This window comes from Lissotriton vulgaris, chromosome 8 (assembly GCF_964263255.1).
Source record: "Lissotriton vulgaris chromosome 8, aLisVul1.2, whole genome shotgun sequence".
In the NCBI taxonomy this organism is placed as follows: Eukaryota; Metazoa; Chordata; class Amphibia; order Caudata; family Salamandridae; genus Lissotriton; species Lissotriton vulgaris.
This window is the reverse complement of record NC_141696.1, coordinates 381,303,297-381,322,872: the sequence shown is the minus strand read 5'-3', so window position 1 is coordinate 381,322,872 and position 19,576 is coordinate 381,303,297. Positions and strand designations below refer to the sequence as shown.

Genomic DNA, 19,576 nt, shown 5'->3' with positions numbered 1-19,576 from the left:
ATTCAACAAGATTACACATTCAAGTAACTTACAAGAAAGTCAAAGTTCTCATTTTTTTTCAATAAACACAGATACATTTTCTAATTTTCATAGGCCCTCATTCTGAGAGGTCTGTTATTCTCAGGGCAAAAACTTGGATAGCAAATAGAAGTCCCACAAGCAATAATACAACTTCACCATTCTTAGTTCCGCACCTCACAATTGAGGATACCATTGCACTGTTGAATGTTTCCCCTGCTCTGATCTGTGAAAATTAGAATATTGTATTCTTACCAACACAATTTGCACCAGGTATGAGCTAAAGGAATTTTTATTTTTGAAAAAATGTTTTCAATTTAGCATTAATTGTAATCACAGTTTGGTGCAAACTTGAAATTTAAACTAACCCTGTCTTTCAGAATAAAGGCATATTACAATGCCTCCTCTATCGTGATCGAAATTGCTCATCAAATAACCAGTCCTTTGACTCAAGCCTATATGTAGAGTAACTACTTGTCAGTAAATCAATTACCTAAAAAAAGAAACAGCATCTTCAAATCTGATGTTCAGCTCTCAAGAACTAACATCAGAAGAGAATGGGAGAAGTCAGTCTGTGAAAGCAAGAAGAGAAAATGGAGAGGAATTACAGTGGCTAAGCCTCATATATATTTAGAACAGTAACTGGCCATACCAAGAAATGGACATACCATTGAAACATCTTGTGGGTGATCAGCATTTGACAGCACTTCTACTTTAGCAGGATGAGGTGTCATGTCCCATTAGAAACTATATTGCCAAATAATTTTTACTTTGTCTGATGGAACTCACATTTATCTGCATTCAAAGTCAAAACTGCTTCGGCCAGTAAAATACATACTTGTGTAAGAGCTTTATTGTGTTCTTTTTGTGTAGCTCTGAAAACCAATATTTCATAGCTGTAATTGAAGGCATTCATGACAGGCTGTATGATACTTTGAATGACATCCTGAAATAGTTTTGCAGCTGATGACACACCAATGCTTAGTCTTCTGATTCAAAGCATGTGCGGAAAAGTTTGTAATGTACCTGCAATCTTCTTTCAGTTCCAACTGATGATAACCTTTATTCAAATCAAGGTGCAAGAAGACCTTTCACCATTTAGTTGCATTATCATGTTAGCAATGTGTGGACCTGGATGTCTTTCTCATTCAATTGCCTTGTTTGCCTGTCACATGTCACTGCTTATGCATACTGCTCCTTCACTGTCTTCTTTGGGCACGACCACGATGGGAGAAACCCATGGCATTGGACCAGTGGCATGATCTATGATATCATGCTTAGTAATGATTCAAGTACTTTTTCAACAGCGTCTTGTAAATGAAAGTGAAAGTGTGGTTTTGGACCCGGTCCAGTACAACCAGATATCCCGAGTTGACACATTGCGCTATTTTCACTATATTTTAAAAAAATTCAGATCTCCGAATCTACTGATTGTATTTTGTTTGTGTGGGTCTTGTTTTATTTATTAAATTTTACTCTTTTTTTTAACTAGGTGAGGGAGCCTTTTTGAGTGATGTTTTCACTGTTTTAATGTTCCAAGTGTTGCACAAATACTTATTCATTGCCTCTAAGTTAAGCCTGACTGCTATGTGCCAAGCTAACAGGGGGTTGAGCGTAGGTTAATTTGAGGATTTTTTTGCCTTACCATGAAAAGGATTTTGGCTGCTGCTTGGCCAGGGTTCACACCGCAGTCAACCAACAACCCAATTTTTCACAGTATTTATAAGTTCGTTTTTTGTTATGTTGATTCATATAGCACACCAATCACCCTAGAGGGGATCCAGGCGCTGAGGCAGGTGTGCAGGTTTTGGTCACCAAGGTGCCTAATGAAGAGCTAGGTATTCATCTTCTTGCAGAACTCAAGAAGTGAGGAGGAAGCTCTGATGTGTTGAGGGAGGTCATTCCAGGTCTTGGGTGCAATGTAAGAGAATAAACGTGTATGTCACTAATGTCCCCATCTTTTCTTGCAACATCAGTTAGGCTTTGAAGACATGCTGCAGCTAACAAATCACTTATTTATATATACCGTAGAGGTATGGACATCAAAAAGAACATTTTGGATTTGAATGCACCAACATAAATAGTGTTTACCCTATTCTACCCCCGACCTTATCAAATATATCAATGGAGTGTGCAATTGGGGGATTTTCTATATTCATTTCATCTAAAAAGCGAATCACATAATCTCACAAGGTCAATTGTCACAACGTTGGGCTTCAGAAATACTGTTGTAAAAGGGGCTCTAGATTGCTCACTTTTAAAACTGAAAGCAATGCCCTGTTTGGCAGTTAGCCCAATTATGTCCTCCATACGAAAAGTTGACTGCATGTTGTCCATATATACCACAATCTGGTCTCAATATCAGGTGGCCTAAGAGGTCTCAGACGCCGAAACAATTGGAAGTAGCCAGATTAAGAATTTGCTTTGCTCTCCTTCACTGGAGACACAATGGATGACATCGTCTAGCTATTGCTATTCAAAGAAAACACAGCTTTGTGACTTTCATTCAAAAATAAGAAACATAAACACCATCCCACCTTTTACTACACTGAAACCCGACCTCCTGAAAACTGCCTCTGATCTACCAAAATATCATTCTAGCCCACAATGGTTCTTCTGCTGAATATCCTATTGTTCAAAAGGCTGTTCTCTTGTTATACGCAATGCTACAATTTGATTTGTCTATTACCTGTAAAACATCTACTCGCCATTTGGTGCATAATACTATCAAGTAGACACATTATAAAATTACTTTACTTAATGAACTTGCAGGCATTTGTAGAAGGTGCATTGTTTCAGTTTATGCTTGAGGAGGGGTTGCTCTGATGCTGTGCATTGGATGAGCATCACCCACAGTTCACAATAGCTGACCCCATATTGCCACAGAGTAAGGCTCAGAGCATAATCTGAGTGTTTTTCCTGCTGGCTGTCCGTGTTTTGAGGAGTACATTGCAAAATGTTATGAGCTACAGCTGTGGCACACAATCTGGTACACGTTTACTATTATTTCACACTACACGGCACAGCAAGGGAACTTGCTGCACTGCACTGTGTTGCATGAAAGGGAGAGAGCAGAAATGCTCCATATTTACAAACATATGGAGTATTTCTGTTCTCTCCTTGCCCTGGTGCACTGTGTGCTGGCTTGCACCAAGGCAGGCAACCTTTCACTATAGTTCAATGGTGCCTGTGTTATGAACAGTATTGTTTTTATGCAGGAAGGGATAGCTTCCTGCAAAAAAATATCTAAAGAGGCACTTTCCTCTTTCCATGTGATGCAGAATGCAGAATGCATCACGCATCAAAGAGTAAATAATGAGAAAATAATTTGCAAATGCATCAGATCCATGGGTGTATGCATAGGAAGGTACATGCTCCCCAATAAAATCACTCCCAGCTCCAAATGTAATGTAAAGCAGCGCAAGCAGCAGTGTTGCCTTGAATTTCTGTACAACGCCACAGAAGGCAGCACAGTTGTGTGGCTTTGTAAATCTGAATTTAGAAATTGTGCTGCCTTGTGTCACCTTGCTTGATGCAAGGACAACACAACTCCTTAATAAATTGGCCCCATTTCAAACTCCAGTTATTCTATATTCAAATACAGCCACTGTCTTTCAAACATGTAGGGCAAAGCTGAAAGTAAATGAGTAGTCATCTCAAAACAGAAAATGTGTGAATAATTGGATAAGAGCAGTAAAGAAAATGTATTTTATTCAGTTTTTGAAACTTTAAAGATGATTCTGCCAATGTGCTAGATAAATATGTTTTGATTGAGTTCACAGCTACACGGGATAATTTCATAATGTTTCCATTTTATTACTCTGTACAAATTGTAAAGTGCACAATTTCTTTCCCCAGCTGTAGATGACCATGTTCTTCATTACAAACTAAAGATTGGGAGGGAAGTATATCATGTAATGGCTACATCTTCTGATCATCATGTCAAGAGCAGGTATTCGGGGCAATGTTTTCAGAGTCTTCTTTGTGCAAAGAGCTCTACCAAGCTTGGCAAAGCTGAATCTCCATTGAGTGGCTGTCTGGTCATACCATGATTTCATGGCCACCTGGCTGGATTCTAGATTCTCTATGACCTTCTTCCAGAAGCTCTTCATCTGGGTATGGAGTGCAAACATGTAGATGACCACATTCTGTCGGACCTTTCTGGGAGCTTACTCTGAACCCTACTTCAACAGACTTTGAGGTCCCAGCACAGGGTGCCAACACAGAACCTCAAAGGGGGTAAATCAAGCCCCATTCTACGGTACCTCTCTGTACTTAAACACCAGGGATAGTACAAGGACGTCCCATTTCTACCTCAATGGCTCTTACAGGCCCTTGATCATTACTTTTACGGTCTTGTTGAACTCTCATGTAGCCCATTAGTTTGGAGATGGTAGGGGTTGGAGAACCTATAGGTTACCCAACAATTCTTCCACATGGACTTCATGTACGCAGACAGCACGTTCGTACCACGGTCATATACTACCTACTATCCCAATCAGAGCCCTTGCCACTGCGGGCACAGTCACTCTCCTCTGAGGTAGATCCTCTGGGTACCAGGTGGCATGCTCCACCAAGACCAACATGAACCTGTTGTCAAAGGCTATCTGGGATTACAGAGGCCCAATAATTGTGATGCTTCCCATTCAAAGGGAGAGCCAATGACAGGGAAAGGCTGCGGGGGAACCTTGTGCTTTCCTTCTGACTTGCCACTGGCCTGGCAGGTAGGGCATCACCTGCAGAACACATCTGAGGCCATCCTTATCTGGGGCCAATAACAGTGAGAAACAAGCCTTTCAAAGGTCTTGTCCTGCCCTAAATGACTTGCCATGGGAACATCATGAGCCATTTACAGTATGAAGACCCTGTAGCACCGAGGGACCACCAGCATACGGGTTGCACTAGACTCAGGAACCTTAGGCTTTCTACACAGAAGACCTTTCTCATAGTGGATAAGGTGATCACCAGAGGTGTTACCTGCTGCCTGGGCCTCAGACTGCCACCATAGGCCCTCCAGAGTAGGGCACTCCATCTGCTTCTTGAAGAACTCCTCCCTGATAAAACCTCCTTCCTTCTGTCAGTTGAACAGCTCAGGTAGGTTCCCCAGGGTGCCAATGTCATTCCCCAAAGGTTCTGGGGCATCAGCCTCAGGCTCAGTGTCTGCCGGACTTTGTGAATTTCAGTAGTGGGTTGCCCATGCATTTGCTCTTTCTCTTTATGGCAGGCACCTGGGCCATTCTTCCAGGCTGCAGTTCCTCCTGACTACCCTCTTGGGTGGCTTTAGACTGTGTGGTCATTCACAACCACACAGTCAATCCTAACAACTCTAGGTGTGACCTGAGCCCCACCCCTTTCCATATGGTGTGCCAAGCAGACGATGCACAGGCAAGGATGAACTCACAGCTACCATCAAGGAATCTTAGACCCCCCCCCTACTCAAAGGGAACCAGAGCTATGGGATAATGATTCTCAAGGTTATCAGCTACAATAACCTGGTGGAATGCATTAAGGACTACCTGCTTTGAAATCACCAGATAACATCTGACAGTTGTTGTGCTGGCCCTTCTGTCTTTCAGAGCCTCCATCCTCTGTCCATTGATGGTGACCCACTGCCTCTGTTTCTTAGTGTTAGCAGGCATGGGAACTCTTTGCACCGTCACCCAGGGTCACTAGAGTAACTGCTACACTATCCCCATAAAATCTGGGGAAATCTCCTCCTTAAGCACTACACTTGCCATCCCTGGTGTCTGCTCACCAGTGGGAGCCTGTGCCCATTTGAAAGACTTGACATCTCACTTGTTGTGCCCATCCTGTTGCCACTCATAGCACTTAGGAAGTGCCTCACCAGCAAACTTATTCTCAGGGAACCACTTCTTTTTCTGTTTAGGCAGGGATTGGGTTTCCTTACCCTTTGAACTAGTTTGGGGACCTTTAGAGAACTCCTTATTTTTACATGAGAGGCATTTGCCTTGTTCTGGTGAGGACCTGCCTACCCCTGTGGTGATTCCCACCCGGATACCTTCTTGTGGACATGGTGTTGAGCCAGTGGTCCACCTCTTTAGCTAGCTCCCTGGGGTCAGTGAACTTACAATCAATATGGTGTTGGCAGAGATCTGCAAAACAAAAAATTAACATGTGCTCTCTTATAATCAAATTGTATAGCCCCATATAACTCTTTACTTCACTGTCCTTGTAAAAGAATACACACAATCGACCCAGGACTGATGAGCCAGCTTTTGTCTGGCCCTTATATTCTTCCTGTACCTGTCAGGAGTGAATCCATACTTTCTTACAAGGATTTCTTTCAGGGGGGATAGCTTATCCTGCCCCTCTTCTCTAGGATCAGTAAAACATCCCTCCCTCACAATGGATATGCTTCCAGAGGTTAGTCCCTCAATCCTCCTTAGGGATCTTATGCACATGTAAAGCCACCTCATAAGCTTAAAACCACTTGTCAATGTCAGCCTTCACAACAAAGTCAGGCATCAAACCTTTAGGAATATGGACCCTTTTATTTTTTGTTTTATTAATTTTTTTTTATTAATTTCTTTTCTCGAAGTTTTTATAGTGCGAACTTGAGACGAAATCAGGTATCAGAGGGCTTTACATGAGCACCAGTTGCATTACATGAGGACACATTCATTTTTGTTAGGCACTGGGAGATTAAGTGATTTGCCCAGAATCACAGGATGTTGAGCATCATTGCCGCGACTCGAACCCAGTTCCCCAGATTTGAAGTCCACCGCCCTAACCATTAGGCTACATCCTCTCCCCAAGACAGGAGAAAGGATGTAGCAATCCATTACAACACAATCCCCATTGCAGTGCAAGTTACTATTCTAACTCCACTGGGGCGTTACTTTGGCGTTACTTTGGCGTTATCAAACCGTCTCATCAGCCCATGATTGCTCATTGCCAGCCCCCGGTTACTTTAAAAGCAGCCTTAATTAATTGCAGATCTCTTCCTGCACACGCCTCCGATATCTGGCTATCGCTCGATACTCACAAATGGGACCTATTATTCCTCACAGAAACTTGGATCAAAGACTTGTCCAAACCGGACATTAACTTGGCCACTCCCCCTGGCTACCGTCTTTTAGGCATTAACCGAGAAAATTCCAAACCCGGGGGGGTCTCGCGGTAATCGCGAAATCCCACCTTACACTGAATATTTCAAAAATTCCCAATCCGGGCCTGATTGAAGCCATGCACTTTACGATCATAGACTCTGCAAGTATCATTTTTGCCGGTATCCCGGTCTACAATCCCCCTGCAGCCACCGTCTCTTCTCTCAATGCCCTGACGCACTCTATTGGGGACTTCTCACTTAAGCACTCCCACTTTACAGCGCTGGGAGACTTCAATCTCCATATTGATAATCCGTCTTGTGCGCAAGCATCCCCCCTTCTGGAAACTTTACAAGGACTTACCTTGTCCCAATTAGTTAAAGGCCCCACTCACAAAGCAGGACACACACTTGATCTTATTTTCACCAATCATCCTGGCATCTCTGTCCTTCCCCCCCTCCCCCTTACCTGGTCAGATCATTTCCTTCTTCCATTTACTATCACTATTCCATCCCCTCCTCCCCCATCTTCCCTCAACAGAGACAGAGGTCGCAAATGGACCAAAGTCACTTGTGAGGCCATGGAGTCCCGTCTTCAGTTTCAATTTGATCAGTTGGAAGATCTTGACAAAGAAACGGCAAGATATAACTCGACCCTTACCTCTGCTCTGGACTCCATTGCCCCTCTTGTCCCATTGACTTCCTCCAGATCTCGCCCCTCTGCTCCCTGGTTTTCCCCTTTGCTTCGTGAGGAAAAGAGCAAGTGCAAACAGATGGAACGCAAATGGAGACAGGACTATGACCCTTTGGCCAAACTGGCCTATAAATCTGCCCTAAATAAATTCCAAAAACTTAAACGTTCCTCGATGAGAGCTTATTTTTCAAAACTCATTCATCAGGCGCAGAACTAATCCAAAACTCTCTTCACCATCGTGAAGGATTTTGTGAATCCTCCTGCCATGAAAACCCAATGCGTTCCTACTCAAGACCTGTGCAACGGACTTTCTGATTTTTTTCAGAATAAAATCATTAAACTTTCTTCCTCCTTCGACAGCGCCTCACCTAACCACCATTCTGATGTTTCATATCCCTCTCACTGCTCTTTTAACTCTTTTAGTGAGCTAACCCCTGACTTAGCGCTGTCGCTGCTGTATAAATTCAAATCTGGCTCGCCTTTAGACCCAGTCCCTGCTAAAGTAATGGGCAATCTCGCCCCTGTTTTAATCAAACCTCTCCTCTCTATCTGGAATTTTTCCTGGACCCGCGGTCAATTTCCCTCAGAGTGGAAACATGCTAGGCTACTTCCTATTCTGAAAAAACCCGACGCTGACCCCTCACAATTTTGCAACTACCGACCCATTTCGCTCCTGCTTAAACCTGCCAAGGTACTGGAGAAAGTGGTCCAGAAACAACTGGCTCAGTATCTTGAAACAAATCAGCTGCTGCACAATTCTCAGTCCGGTTTTAGAACCGGCTACAGCACCGAGGCGGCGCTGCTGGAAGTTTCCGAGATTATCAGGGAATCAGTGGATAGGGGCGAGGAGGCCATGTTGGTCCTCCTCGACCTATCCGCTGCATTTGACACTGTGTCCCACAACATACTTACAGCCTGTTTACAACAGTTGGGGATTGGTGGTACAGTCCTGGCATGGACTAAATCTTTTCTGTCCAGACGGTCTCAAAGGGTGCTGATGCACCCATTTGAATCAGAGGACAAACCCCTCTTGTGCGGTGTGCCCCAGGGCTCCGCCTTAAGCCCATTATTGTTTAACGCTTACTTGGCCCCGCTTGCCAAGGTAGTAGAGTCATGGGGGGTCAGGGTGGTCTCATATGCTGATGATACTCAGCTCGTTTTTTCATTCAGAGACCATTCTGACTCCCTTTTCACCAACTTCAGAAACTGCCTTAGCAATATCTGCGCATGGATGGCTGCCAATCACCTTGCCCTAAACACCGACAAAACTGAGGTTCTCATTTTTAGCCAGAAATCGCCTCCTCCTGCAACCCTTTGGTGGCCTACCGTCCTGAACCCTCCACCCACACCAGTGCAGTCCGCCTGCAACCTTGGCTTCATATTTGATAACACCCTGTCCGGTAAAGCCCAGGTCAATAAAGTTGCGGGGGCCTGTTTTAATAAGCTGCGTATGATCAGGAAGATTTTTCCCTACCTCCCCCAGACATCCCGCAAAACGGTTGTCCAGGCACTTATCACAGCACATCTTGATTATGCCAATAGCTTATATGCCGGCGCCCCCCAATATCTTATAGACCGTTTGCAAATCATTCAGAACGCAGCAGCAAGGCTTATTGGAAATATCCCTGCCCGCAATTCGGTCAGAGCATATCGGGATGAGCTACACTGGCTTCCCATAGCCCGACGCATTGATTTCAAAACCTTGATCCTTGCATTCCGGGCAATTCATGGAACTGGCCCAGCCTATCTGAGCAAACGACTCAAAATATCATCTTCTGTACGACATCTGAGATCTAACAGCCTTCGCTTACTGAACGTCCCCAGATTCAGGCTTACCCGAAGTGGCGGCAGAACTTTCACAGTCACAGCTGCCAAGCTCTGGAACAGCCTACCTCTTGACCTTAGGTTTATCGAATCTGAGCAAGTCTTCCGACGCAAATTAAAAACCTGGCTGTTTACTAAACGCTAATTAAAGCTCCTGCATCCCTTGATTTCTCTTTTCAGATGGATTTGAACTACGCAACCCTCTCTGGTGATATTCCTGTAATCTTAGCGCCGGGACACCCCCGCCGGAGGTAGCCGCGCGCTCTATAAGCTTCAAATAAATAAATAAATAAATAAATGCATTGTAATAGTTAGCGGTGTAAAGCCCTGCGTTGTAAAAGATTTTGCGTTGTAAAAAATGTGGTGTAATGGCATGCGTTGTAAAGCATGCAGGGTAAAGGATGCTTCCCCAATGCGAGGGCCTGCAACGGTGAAGCTTCGAAAAGCGGCAGTTCCAATGCGGGCTGCAAAGTCAATGCATAGTCCTTTCGCTGGGAGAACCCTTGCAGCAGGGGCGATGTTTTGGTTCTGCTCTGGATTGTACTGCGATGCAGAGAAGATGCATCAGTTCTGCTGGAGCAACAAATGGGCTGGCCAAGCACATTAAGGCCCACTTCCAAAATTCCAGGACTGGGGTAGCACCACTTGACAGAGCAGGACTCACAGATGGCAGAGTCCAGGTGCTCAGTTCAATATTGATGGATGCTTCTGTTCTGAGGTTTTAGTCAAGAGGCCAGGCAACTAGCCCTTGGAGTCACTCTGTGGCCCTGGATTCATCAGATGCATGTCCAGTCCTTTTCACCCCAGAAAAGGGTAGCAGGTGAGCATAGCAAGGCATCAGTCCTTCAGAGAAGGGTTCCAGCAGAGTATCAATCCTTTTAGCAGCACAGCAGTCCTTCTTCCTGGCAGAGTATGCAAAGGTCCAGTAGTGTGCTGAAGAGTTGATGTTGTGGGCCTAACCTTTTAACCTGGGCCTTCCTTTGAAGTGAGAGAAGCTTCTGGAGGTTTCACTTTGAAGTCCACAGGCTGCCTGCCTTCCTTGCCCTAGCTCCGGACTCACTACAGGGGGTAGACAACCTTTTCTGTAGAGGCAGGACACTGCCTATTCAGGTCTAAGTAGGGTGTGCCCATCTCCATCCTCCCATCCTGCCAGTGATGGCCAATATAGGCACACCTAAGCTTTCCACTGTGAGTGACCGTCTAGGAGGAATACACAAACCCCAAGTGTCATCTACGCCCAGTTATGTGACCCAGAGACAGAATGCAGACACTAAAGCACCTATTTAGGAGCGTTGTTGCGTTACTCTTGCAACATTCAATGTGGTGTAAGAACTACGCAACTCAAAAATGACATTTATGAAGCCATGCAAGGTCACCTTTCTTCGCCCTTATTGGCTTCATAATTCAAAAGCTAAGCAATGCAGCGTAAATTGCTGATTTGCCTTTTTCTGCACCAGGGATTTGCTCCATGGGTGTTGGGTGCGTGTTCCTACGCAACACCCATGGTTTTTAAAGCATTTGCGTATTTACCACAACTGATAAACCTGGAAATTCACCAAAAGTATACGCCTTCACAGGGGCGGTGTAACAAGGAGACATATCTTTATTTCTATTGTTACTTCCTCTTTCTATGTGTGCTGCATTCTGCAGCACACATAGAAAGTGGAATTTGTCTCTTAGAATTGTTTTTGTCCAGAAAGGTGCCACTTTCGACACAAAAATAATCCTGCATTCAACAAAGGCAGCCTTGCACCATGTTGCAAGGGTGCCTGCATTGGCGCTAGTTAGCTAAAATTGCCCCAGAGCAGGGATAAGGACAGGAACGCGCCTTATTCTTTTACATACAGCGCATTGCTGCCCTTTCCCTGTGATGTGGTGCAGCCCAGTGATGTGACTTGCTGCGCTGTGCCACATTCCCATAAATATGCCCCTAAATGGCAAAGAAAGGAAAAAACAACATTCTAAACGTATCATTTACAAAATTGTAATGTAAAATTGGAAGAGGATGTTCTCACTAGAATTCCAAAAACACCAAACATTAAGTGATTACTTGCTCTCATTTGGAAATGTTCACATATTAACTGTAATAAGGTAACTCCAATAGTATCAAATGGGGGAGGTAAGCCTTGCAGTGATGAAATCCGAATTTAAGAATTTTTCACTACTAGGACATGTAAAACTAAATGTTTGTATCCAACTTTTTAAATACACTGCACCCTGCCTTCTGGCCTGGCCAGAGCCTACCCTAGGGCTTACTTATATGTATTAAAAAAGAAGGTTTGGGCCTGGCAAAGCATGGTTGTACTGATAGTTTAAACCTGCACGCACAGGCTGCAATGGCAGACCTGAGACATGCTTAAAGTGGTACTTAGGTGGGTGGCACACTCAGTGCAGGAGACCCCCTAGTAGCATTTAATGTACAGGTCCGGGCACAGGTGGCGCCACTTTACTAGGAACTTACAAGTAAATTAAATATGCCATCTCGATATAATCCAAATTCAGCATGTTTTGAGGAGAAGGAGAGAGCCCAAGCACTTTAGCACTGGTTAGCAGTCGTAAAGTGCACAGAGTGGTAAAGCCAGCAAAAACTAAGTCAGCAAAACAGGAGGGTTGAAGGCAAAATGTTAGGGGGAAAGCCATGCCAGTGATGCCAGGTCTAACAATGTCAAACTCTAAATAAGCTCTTAAGTGTCTGCACGATATTTGTATGTTCCTGTTAGCCAGGCTAGAGTTTCACCCATGCAAAGTACACATAGATCACAAAGAAAAAGCAAGGCTTACTAGACTGGCTTTGCCAATGCCTGTTAAATCTTGTACTTGGAGTAAGGACTGAGATGAGGAAGGCTTGGCTTCGGTGTAATGTAGGTAATCACCCCTTCTCATTAAAGGAGACAGTCCTGAAAGTGTCAAAATCACCAGTAAGTTACTAGGGTGTAAAAATACAGGGGCACATTTACTAATCTTTCAAACAATGTAGGACAGCAAACAAAGTTATTGCCCAGCATTGCATGAGAGGAAGGGACCGGAAATTCTCTATATTTACAAAGGTATGGAGCATTTCTATCTCCCCTTGCTCTAGCGTACACTGTGCGGCCAAGCGTCAACACATTCCCCTTTGCACCATAATGCAAGGTTGCCTGCACTACAATCCTTAGAGGCATGTTCCTCTTTCTGTGTGTGCTGCATAATGCAGAACATGTGGAAAGAGGAAATAAGGCTGCAAAATAAAGCTAATTCTCCTTGTTACAGCTCACTAGGGAAGGCGTAACATTTTGACACATTTCCAGGTTTATTATCTTTAGTGAATCTGTGAATGCACCAAAATTCATAGGTGCTGCGAGGCCTCAGGGTTGTCTATGCGCTATATATATATATAATTTTCATTTCATTGCATTTCATTTCATTGGGTGCATGGTAACATCTATGCTCCACCCATGGAACACCTCCCAAATTGAAATGTAAAGTAACCAAGCACAAGTAGCTGTGTTATGTTACATTTCTTTGCAAAGCAATGCAAATCAGGCCTAGCGTGCTTCTGTAAATTCCAAATAACCCTTTTCGATTGCCCCAGGTAACCTTGCGTGACGCAAGGGCAGACACAAAGGCTTAGTAAATCTAGGCCATAGATTTCAAAATCGATCAGGTAGCTGCAGTTGCACATTTTCTGCAGGACATTGAGTCATTGTGCTGAGGCTTCTGGTTGTGCTACACGCAGAGTTGATGCACACATCTCTAACTAGAGCGAGGGTCAGTACAGCGCCTTTGCAAGTTTAAGACCCCTTGCAATATCCCACGGCTGTGTAACCCCATGAGATCATCCTTTGTTTTTTTTCTGTGATCAATAGTTCTGTTTTCTTGTTGCTATATATGAATAAGCCTTATTTATCCCAGTCTAATGTGGGTTATGGGTATATTGAATACTGTACGACAACCACAGCGTTGACAAGTTTTTGTTTTCCCCACAGTGGAGAAAGTGGATCTGGAAAGACTGAAGCCTGCAAGCATATATTGAAGCACCTCGCATGTCGATCGAGGTCCAACGCATTTGAATCCAAAATAAAGCACGTAAGGATATCCAATATTGCTTTATATGTTTATGAAAAGAAAAAATGTAATAAGCACAACACTATTTTTTTTATGAGCAGTACTATAATATATCGAAAATACCTCGTGAAGGAAAATAAGACTAAAGTGGGTAAGAGGATACAAAAGCCACGCACGACGTGCATGTGATTAATTGGTAAGGCTTTTCATGAGACAGTTCTCACTTATTCCCTCTAGATGGCGCACAAACATTAAAAATTAAAAATAAATCTTTATTGAAGGGATAGCGCTGTAGTAACCCACAGTAGAATATTGTTTTCAGTGACAGCTGTGCTGATACTACGGTTTTTAAAAAACATCATATGTGAAGATTGTATTTGGATTGTGACGTGACGGCAATGCATTACTGAGATGACTTGAGCTATGCAGTAATTTGGTGGCATTGTTGCTGATGTTCATTCCCTCTAAATACAACGATTTTAAATAGTGCATTCAGAAGTTTTCCCTCTAACACATTTTACACAGAGAACATCTTCAAATCTGATAGCCAATGATGCACAATTGTAGGACCTTTGTAACGCAATGCATAGCTCGCCTGTCAGATGCCTGAGTCTACAGCATATCTATTGTTGTTTCTATAAACAAGTTCACCAGTAGCATTGATGTAGTATGGCTACGGTCGCGTTAACCCCCAACACAGGCAGATGTCAATCCTTTACGAACTTTCCTGATTAAATCTAATCTGCACAGCCTATTAGGTAGTATCCTGTCCCGCATTCCTTGTAGTGAGACTAGAGAAGAGTGGTCTGAATTAAAGGTGTAGGAATATTTAGGAGGAAAGCCTGTGGCAGCCTTTGTGCCTTGTTTGGTGGTAGGTACAGCTGTTAAAATATCTGTGTCGAACTTTGTTTGAAATCTGGTTAGGCTTCTACTCTAATACTCTGAATTGCAGCTTTGGCATCTGAGTCAAACTCACAGTTCCTTTTAGCATGAAATCTATCACACTGATGGCCCAAAGTGTGCCTCACGTGGATCCGTGGAAGCTTATCTTGTAAGACAGCTACCGTACCCAGAGTTGTTGATCTTTAATCTATTTTCCATTTGAGTCTCTGAATCCATTCATTCAGCATTGCTGCAAATCAGCATTGTATCTCTGCACACAGAAGGATGAATCCAACACTACATGTGTGGAAACGGATGGATTAGCCTTTTGTAATGCAAGTAATAGAGCATAAAGTTCTGTGTGTAGTGCCGTGCTGTCACCTAGGGTTTTAAAATAAATGCACTGCAGACAAAATCCCCCATCTTTCACTGCACATTGTATTACTGCATAAGCTCTGGAGTACTTCGTTCCTACCTCTAGTTGAGCTGAGCCATCTGTATAGAATATGTTGTGGTAAGACTCAACGGGCCAGGCTTAGGAGAAATATGTGGCTCATATTAAGGAAACGTTTGTGTATGAAGAATAGAATCAGACTGTGTCCCCGTAAACATTATAGGATTTGGAAACGATGGGCAGACTACCGGGGACTAGATTTAGATCCCCCGTTGGAAGAGGTTAATCTGACAGGTTGACGGGCGTGAGGATGATGGGCTTTGTATGTGGTTCCAGTGAAGTGTTAAATGTTTCCGGGGGGCGTGGGCGCAATCGGGGGGAGGAGAGGGGTGTTCTTGTTAGTTTTTTAAGTATAAAAAGTCAATGTAATTTGTAATTGTGTACTGGACATGTGCAGCAGTCTCCGGGGTTGCAGAGCTATGCAGTATATGTGAACCGTGACAAATAAAGCTTGTTTTTTAAAAAAAAGAATAGAATCAGACTGAAACTTTACAGCCACTGCACTCAAAGAAGCGGCACACTGCACCTACCTCGGTGCAGGGAGCATGCATTAGTTTGTAAGGGCCCGATTCACAGAACTAACTTAAGACAAAATCCTAAACTTACTACCATTTTCGTATTCACAGAAGGTACTTACTCATTTTGGTATTCACAGAAGACACTTACTCATTTCGGTATTCACAGAAGTTAGGAGTCCTAACTTTAGGACTACTTAATACCTTCTGTGAATACGGAAAGTCTTAAAATTAGGATTTTTCTCAGTTTATTAGTAGTAAAGTTAGGACTCCTAACTTCCAGTGGCACAGCAAGCAAGCATACCCTTGACCACTTAGGGCAAACACAGTAGAATGATGGAAGGAGTGCTGAAACTTTTCAACTACTCACCACCAGTTACAGATCCAGGATTATTCCATCATTCTTTTGCTTACTATGTTACCCCAGTTTGGACCCAGCCATTGGCAAATCAGGCTTGACCCTAATGGGAACAGTCCAGCCCGAACTGCCAGGCCAGGTCTTCTCTGGATAGGAAACAAACATCCTGGGACTGGTATTGGAGTTTCACCCCTCATCAGCCAGGTTTGCTTGAGTCCAGCAAAAGACACACAATTGATGGATGATATGCATAACAAATCAAAATATTTACCCCCAGTAAAGAGATCTGGGTTAAATCCATCATTCTTTTTCTCACCATACCACCCCAGTTGAGACCTGGCCATATGCAAATCAGTCTTGACCCTGGGCCTCATGGGAACAGTCCAGCCCGAACTGCCAAGCCAGGTCCCCCCTGGACCTGAAACAAGCATCCTAGGACCAGTTTTGGGGTTTCACCCCTCATCAGCCAGGATAGCTTGATTCCAGTGGCACAGTGAGCCCAGGACCCACATCTGGGTATACCTGGCGCACATAGGGCGAGAAAGCAAAAGACACACAATTGATAGACAGTATGCAGAACAAATCAAAACATTCACCCCCAGTCAAGAGATCTGGGTTAAATCCATCAGTCTTTTGCTCACCATGCCACCCCAGTTTAGACCTTGCCATATGCAAATCAGTCTTGGCGCTGTGCCTCATGGGAACAGTTCAGCCCGAACTGCAAAGCCAGGTCCTCCCTGGACCGGAAACAAGCAACCTAACACCAGTTTCGGGGTTTCACCCCTCATTAGCCAGGATAACTTGATTCCAGTGGCACAGTGGGCCCAGGACCCATGTCTGTTCATACCTTTGGCCACTAAGGGTGAACATAGCAAACACAACAAAATGATGGACAGAGTGCTGAAACTTTTCAACCACTTACCCCCAGTCACAGATCTGGGTTTAATATATCATTCTTGTTATGTTTGCTACCTTTTTTTGCTATACTCTTCCTTTCTTCGGTACTCAGATGCCCCCTCCTGCTCATTTAACGTCAGTGGCCTGAAAAGAATGTGGAGAGCGGATATCCGAATACTGCTACTGTTTCATTTTTCACATGTTATTGTGGTCACTTAAATTATAACCATCCCTACTAGATTCCCAAGATATGGGAGATCTGGTCCATCTTTGCTCTCCACCCCTCTCTTCTTTTTGCCTTCTAATCAAGATTTCTCTTTAGCTGAACGCTTAGTGACCCTTTTAGGTTTTAAATGTGGCTTGAGGCTCATGAACCCAAAGTATCACAGCCTACAGAGGTGTATACCTCTGTGATTTTTTTGGTAGTTCCTGTTCATAACCTAGAACTGCTTCTAGTCTTTGGCGTAAATCCAGAACTGAAGCTGCTTCTTTAATATTGCTCAGGATGATTAAAGAAACTGTAGAGAAGTTCCCCATTAATTTCATTCCTAACTCCTGAGCTGCTGCAGGTCTGTGCTCATTCTGTACCTCAGGGAGAGCTGCCACTGAATGTGTGCTGGTGTAAATGTATGCAAATATGTTTCCTGTTATAGTGCTCTTCGGGCGGAGCCAATTCCTAGAGGGAGACTCATAGACCATAATCTATGTGTTTTTTGGGTGTTGTAAATAGATACATTGATTCTAACTGACTAGTCTTGTGAGCAATGCAGAAGGTAATCTCTTCATGCTTCACTGGAGCTTTTCCCATGATAGCATTAAAATTCTGTGGACTAATGGATTGCATTGGAAAAGGAACTACTTGTCCCATTCGAAAGCAGGTTTAAGTTTCATAGTATGCAATTCAAACTGTACAAGTTTCCTGTATAAGGCGACAGTGTCATGTAAAGCCCCTACAACATCAGCATGTGTGTTAGAAATGGGATTTCTTCACAGAGTAGTCAGGCTTATCCCCACAGGCAATGTGTAAAGCATTTGCACAACACACTCACACCAGTAACACAATAAATGCACCACAAAAGAGACTCCACACAGGAATACATAACAATTATGTTGTATATTGTATATATCGCATAGACCAAAATAACATAAACCATAAATACTACAAATCCAAAGTCCTTACTCATATATGAAAACATTAGTGCACACGTAAGACATGACATGCAGCAGGTTCAATTATAAAAAACACAGAAATCACCATATGTCACTAGTAAGTCAGGAATCACAAAGTCTCACCATAACCATCAGCACAGACGCTCCCACATTAGTATTGCACCAAATACGGTAATCCAGACAAACATTCAAGGGGTTCCCTTGAATTAGGCAAGTCTAAAAACGAAATGCGCCAGACATCCTGTACATGAAAGGCAGGTAGAAGAGGATCTCTATACATCACTGGATAAATCATAAAGGATAGTATGAATTAATAAAGCATAGATTGATAGGTCGCAGGAGCATCTGCGGGCCTATTGCCCTTGATATGGTAAGCTGGTGTGGCAACGAGTACAAGTGGAATCTGGCCCCTTGAGACGGGGAAAGCAGTGCACAGCAAAAGGTTATGCGAGTTATGAGCCCCTTTCTTGAATAGGCAGAAAAACCACCTGAGCTTATAATTGGGTACTTTTACAGCAAGCTCATCACTCAGGATTCCTCTCTGCGACCGGGGACCTCCGTCAAGGTTTTACCCCGCAGTGCAGTTGAAGAACCAATGACCGCAAGGTATGTTACAATGGGGGCTTGGCAAACGCACAGTAGATTATAGTGGGGTGACCCTCATCGGGTATCATGCAGAATAACCACATAGTGCTGTTTCCTCAGTGTAGGTGAGCCTGGAGCCCTCTGTGGCCGCCTAGTTGCATCTCTTTTGTCTGAGCAAGCAGTGCCGCCTGCAAAGGCAGGGCACTGGTGTGGTCCCCCAGATCTCACTTCACCTTTACAGCTGCTAGGGAATGTATGCAGACACACTGGTCTAAGGGAGGGCCGGGTGGACAGTCTTCTGAAGCTGGGCCTGCCCCTATAAATGGCAACAATGAACGTGCAGTGACTCTATGGCCTTCCTGAGCTCAAAGCAAAGAAATCCCCAATGGGCAGCTTCCACAATCATGCAGGCATCTGGGAGGCTCAATCCTGCTGTGGGGGGGAGAGAAGGTATGGATTCCCTCGTTGGAACACCGCAAGGGATATACCGCACTCCAACCATGCACCACAGAGACAGTCAGTGGGGGGGAAGACATGGAGCACTCAGTGAGTCGAAGCACACTGATTAGCCAACGTGAGTCAGAGCCAGTTCCCAAGGATGCCCACGAGCCCTCAATACTCCAGGGATGCTCCAATATACACTGGGGAAACAGGCAGGGATTGCTGTGCAGCTTTGCAATGTCAGTGTAATGGCATGATAATGGTAAAAAAGTATCAGCGCTTCAGTCTTTTGTGATCTGAGACTCAACAGGGGGCAAGTCAACAAGCCCTTGGAGAATACTGGGGCACACAGAGCAAGTAGGCAGGCAGCAGACCAGCACATAAAGGCAGTTTGCAAGTGGTAGTCCCTTCTGCAGTACGGCAATCGGTAGGCAGCAGACCAGCACAGCAAAGCAGGTGGTTCAAATAGCGGCTCTTTCTGGATGCACAGCAATTCCTTCTGGGAGTGTGCAACCAGCAGGGACTGGTTACAAATCCATGCAGTGTTTAAAGATGTGGGGTCTGAGCCCCTGCATTTATACTCAAGATGTCATTGCTGTTGAGGTGACTGCAAAAGAAACCTTGGAAG

General features: G+C 44.1%; 1 protein-coding gene across 1 annotated transcript in view; it reads left to right on the top strand.

Moving 5' to 3' along the window:
• Positions 1–19,576, top strand: part of MYO16 (myosin XVI) — a 2,821,299-nt gene that overhangs the window by 1,192,465 nt on the left and 1,609,258 nt on the right. Inside the window, exon 14 of the mRNA XM_086934162.1 lies at positions 13,568–13,667. Within this exon, the coding sequence (XP_086790288.1) occupies positions 13,568–13,667 (100 nt within the window). The remainder of the gene's footprint in view (positions 1–13,567; positions 13,668–19,576) is intronic.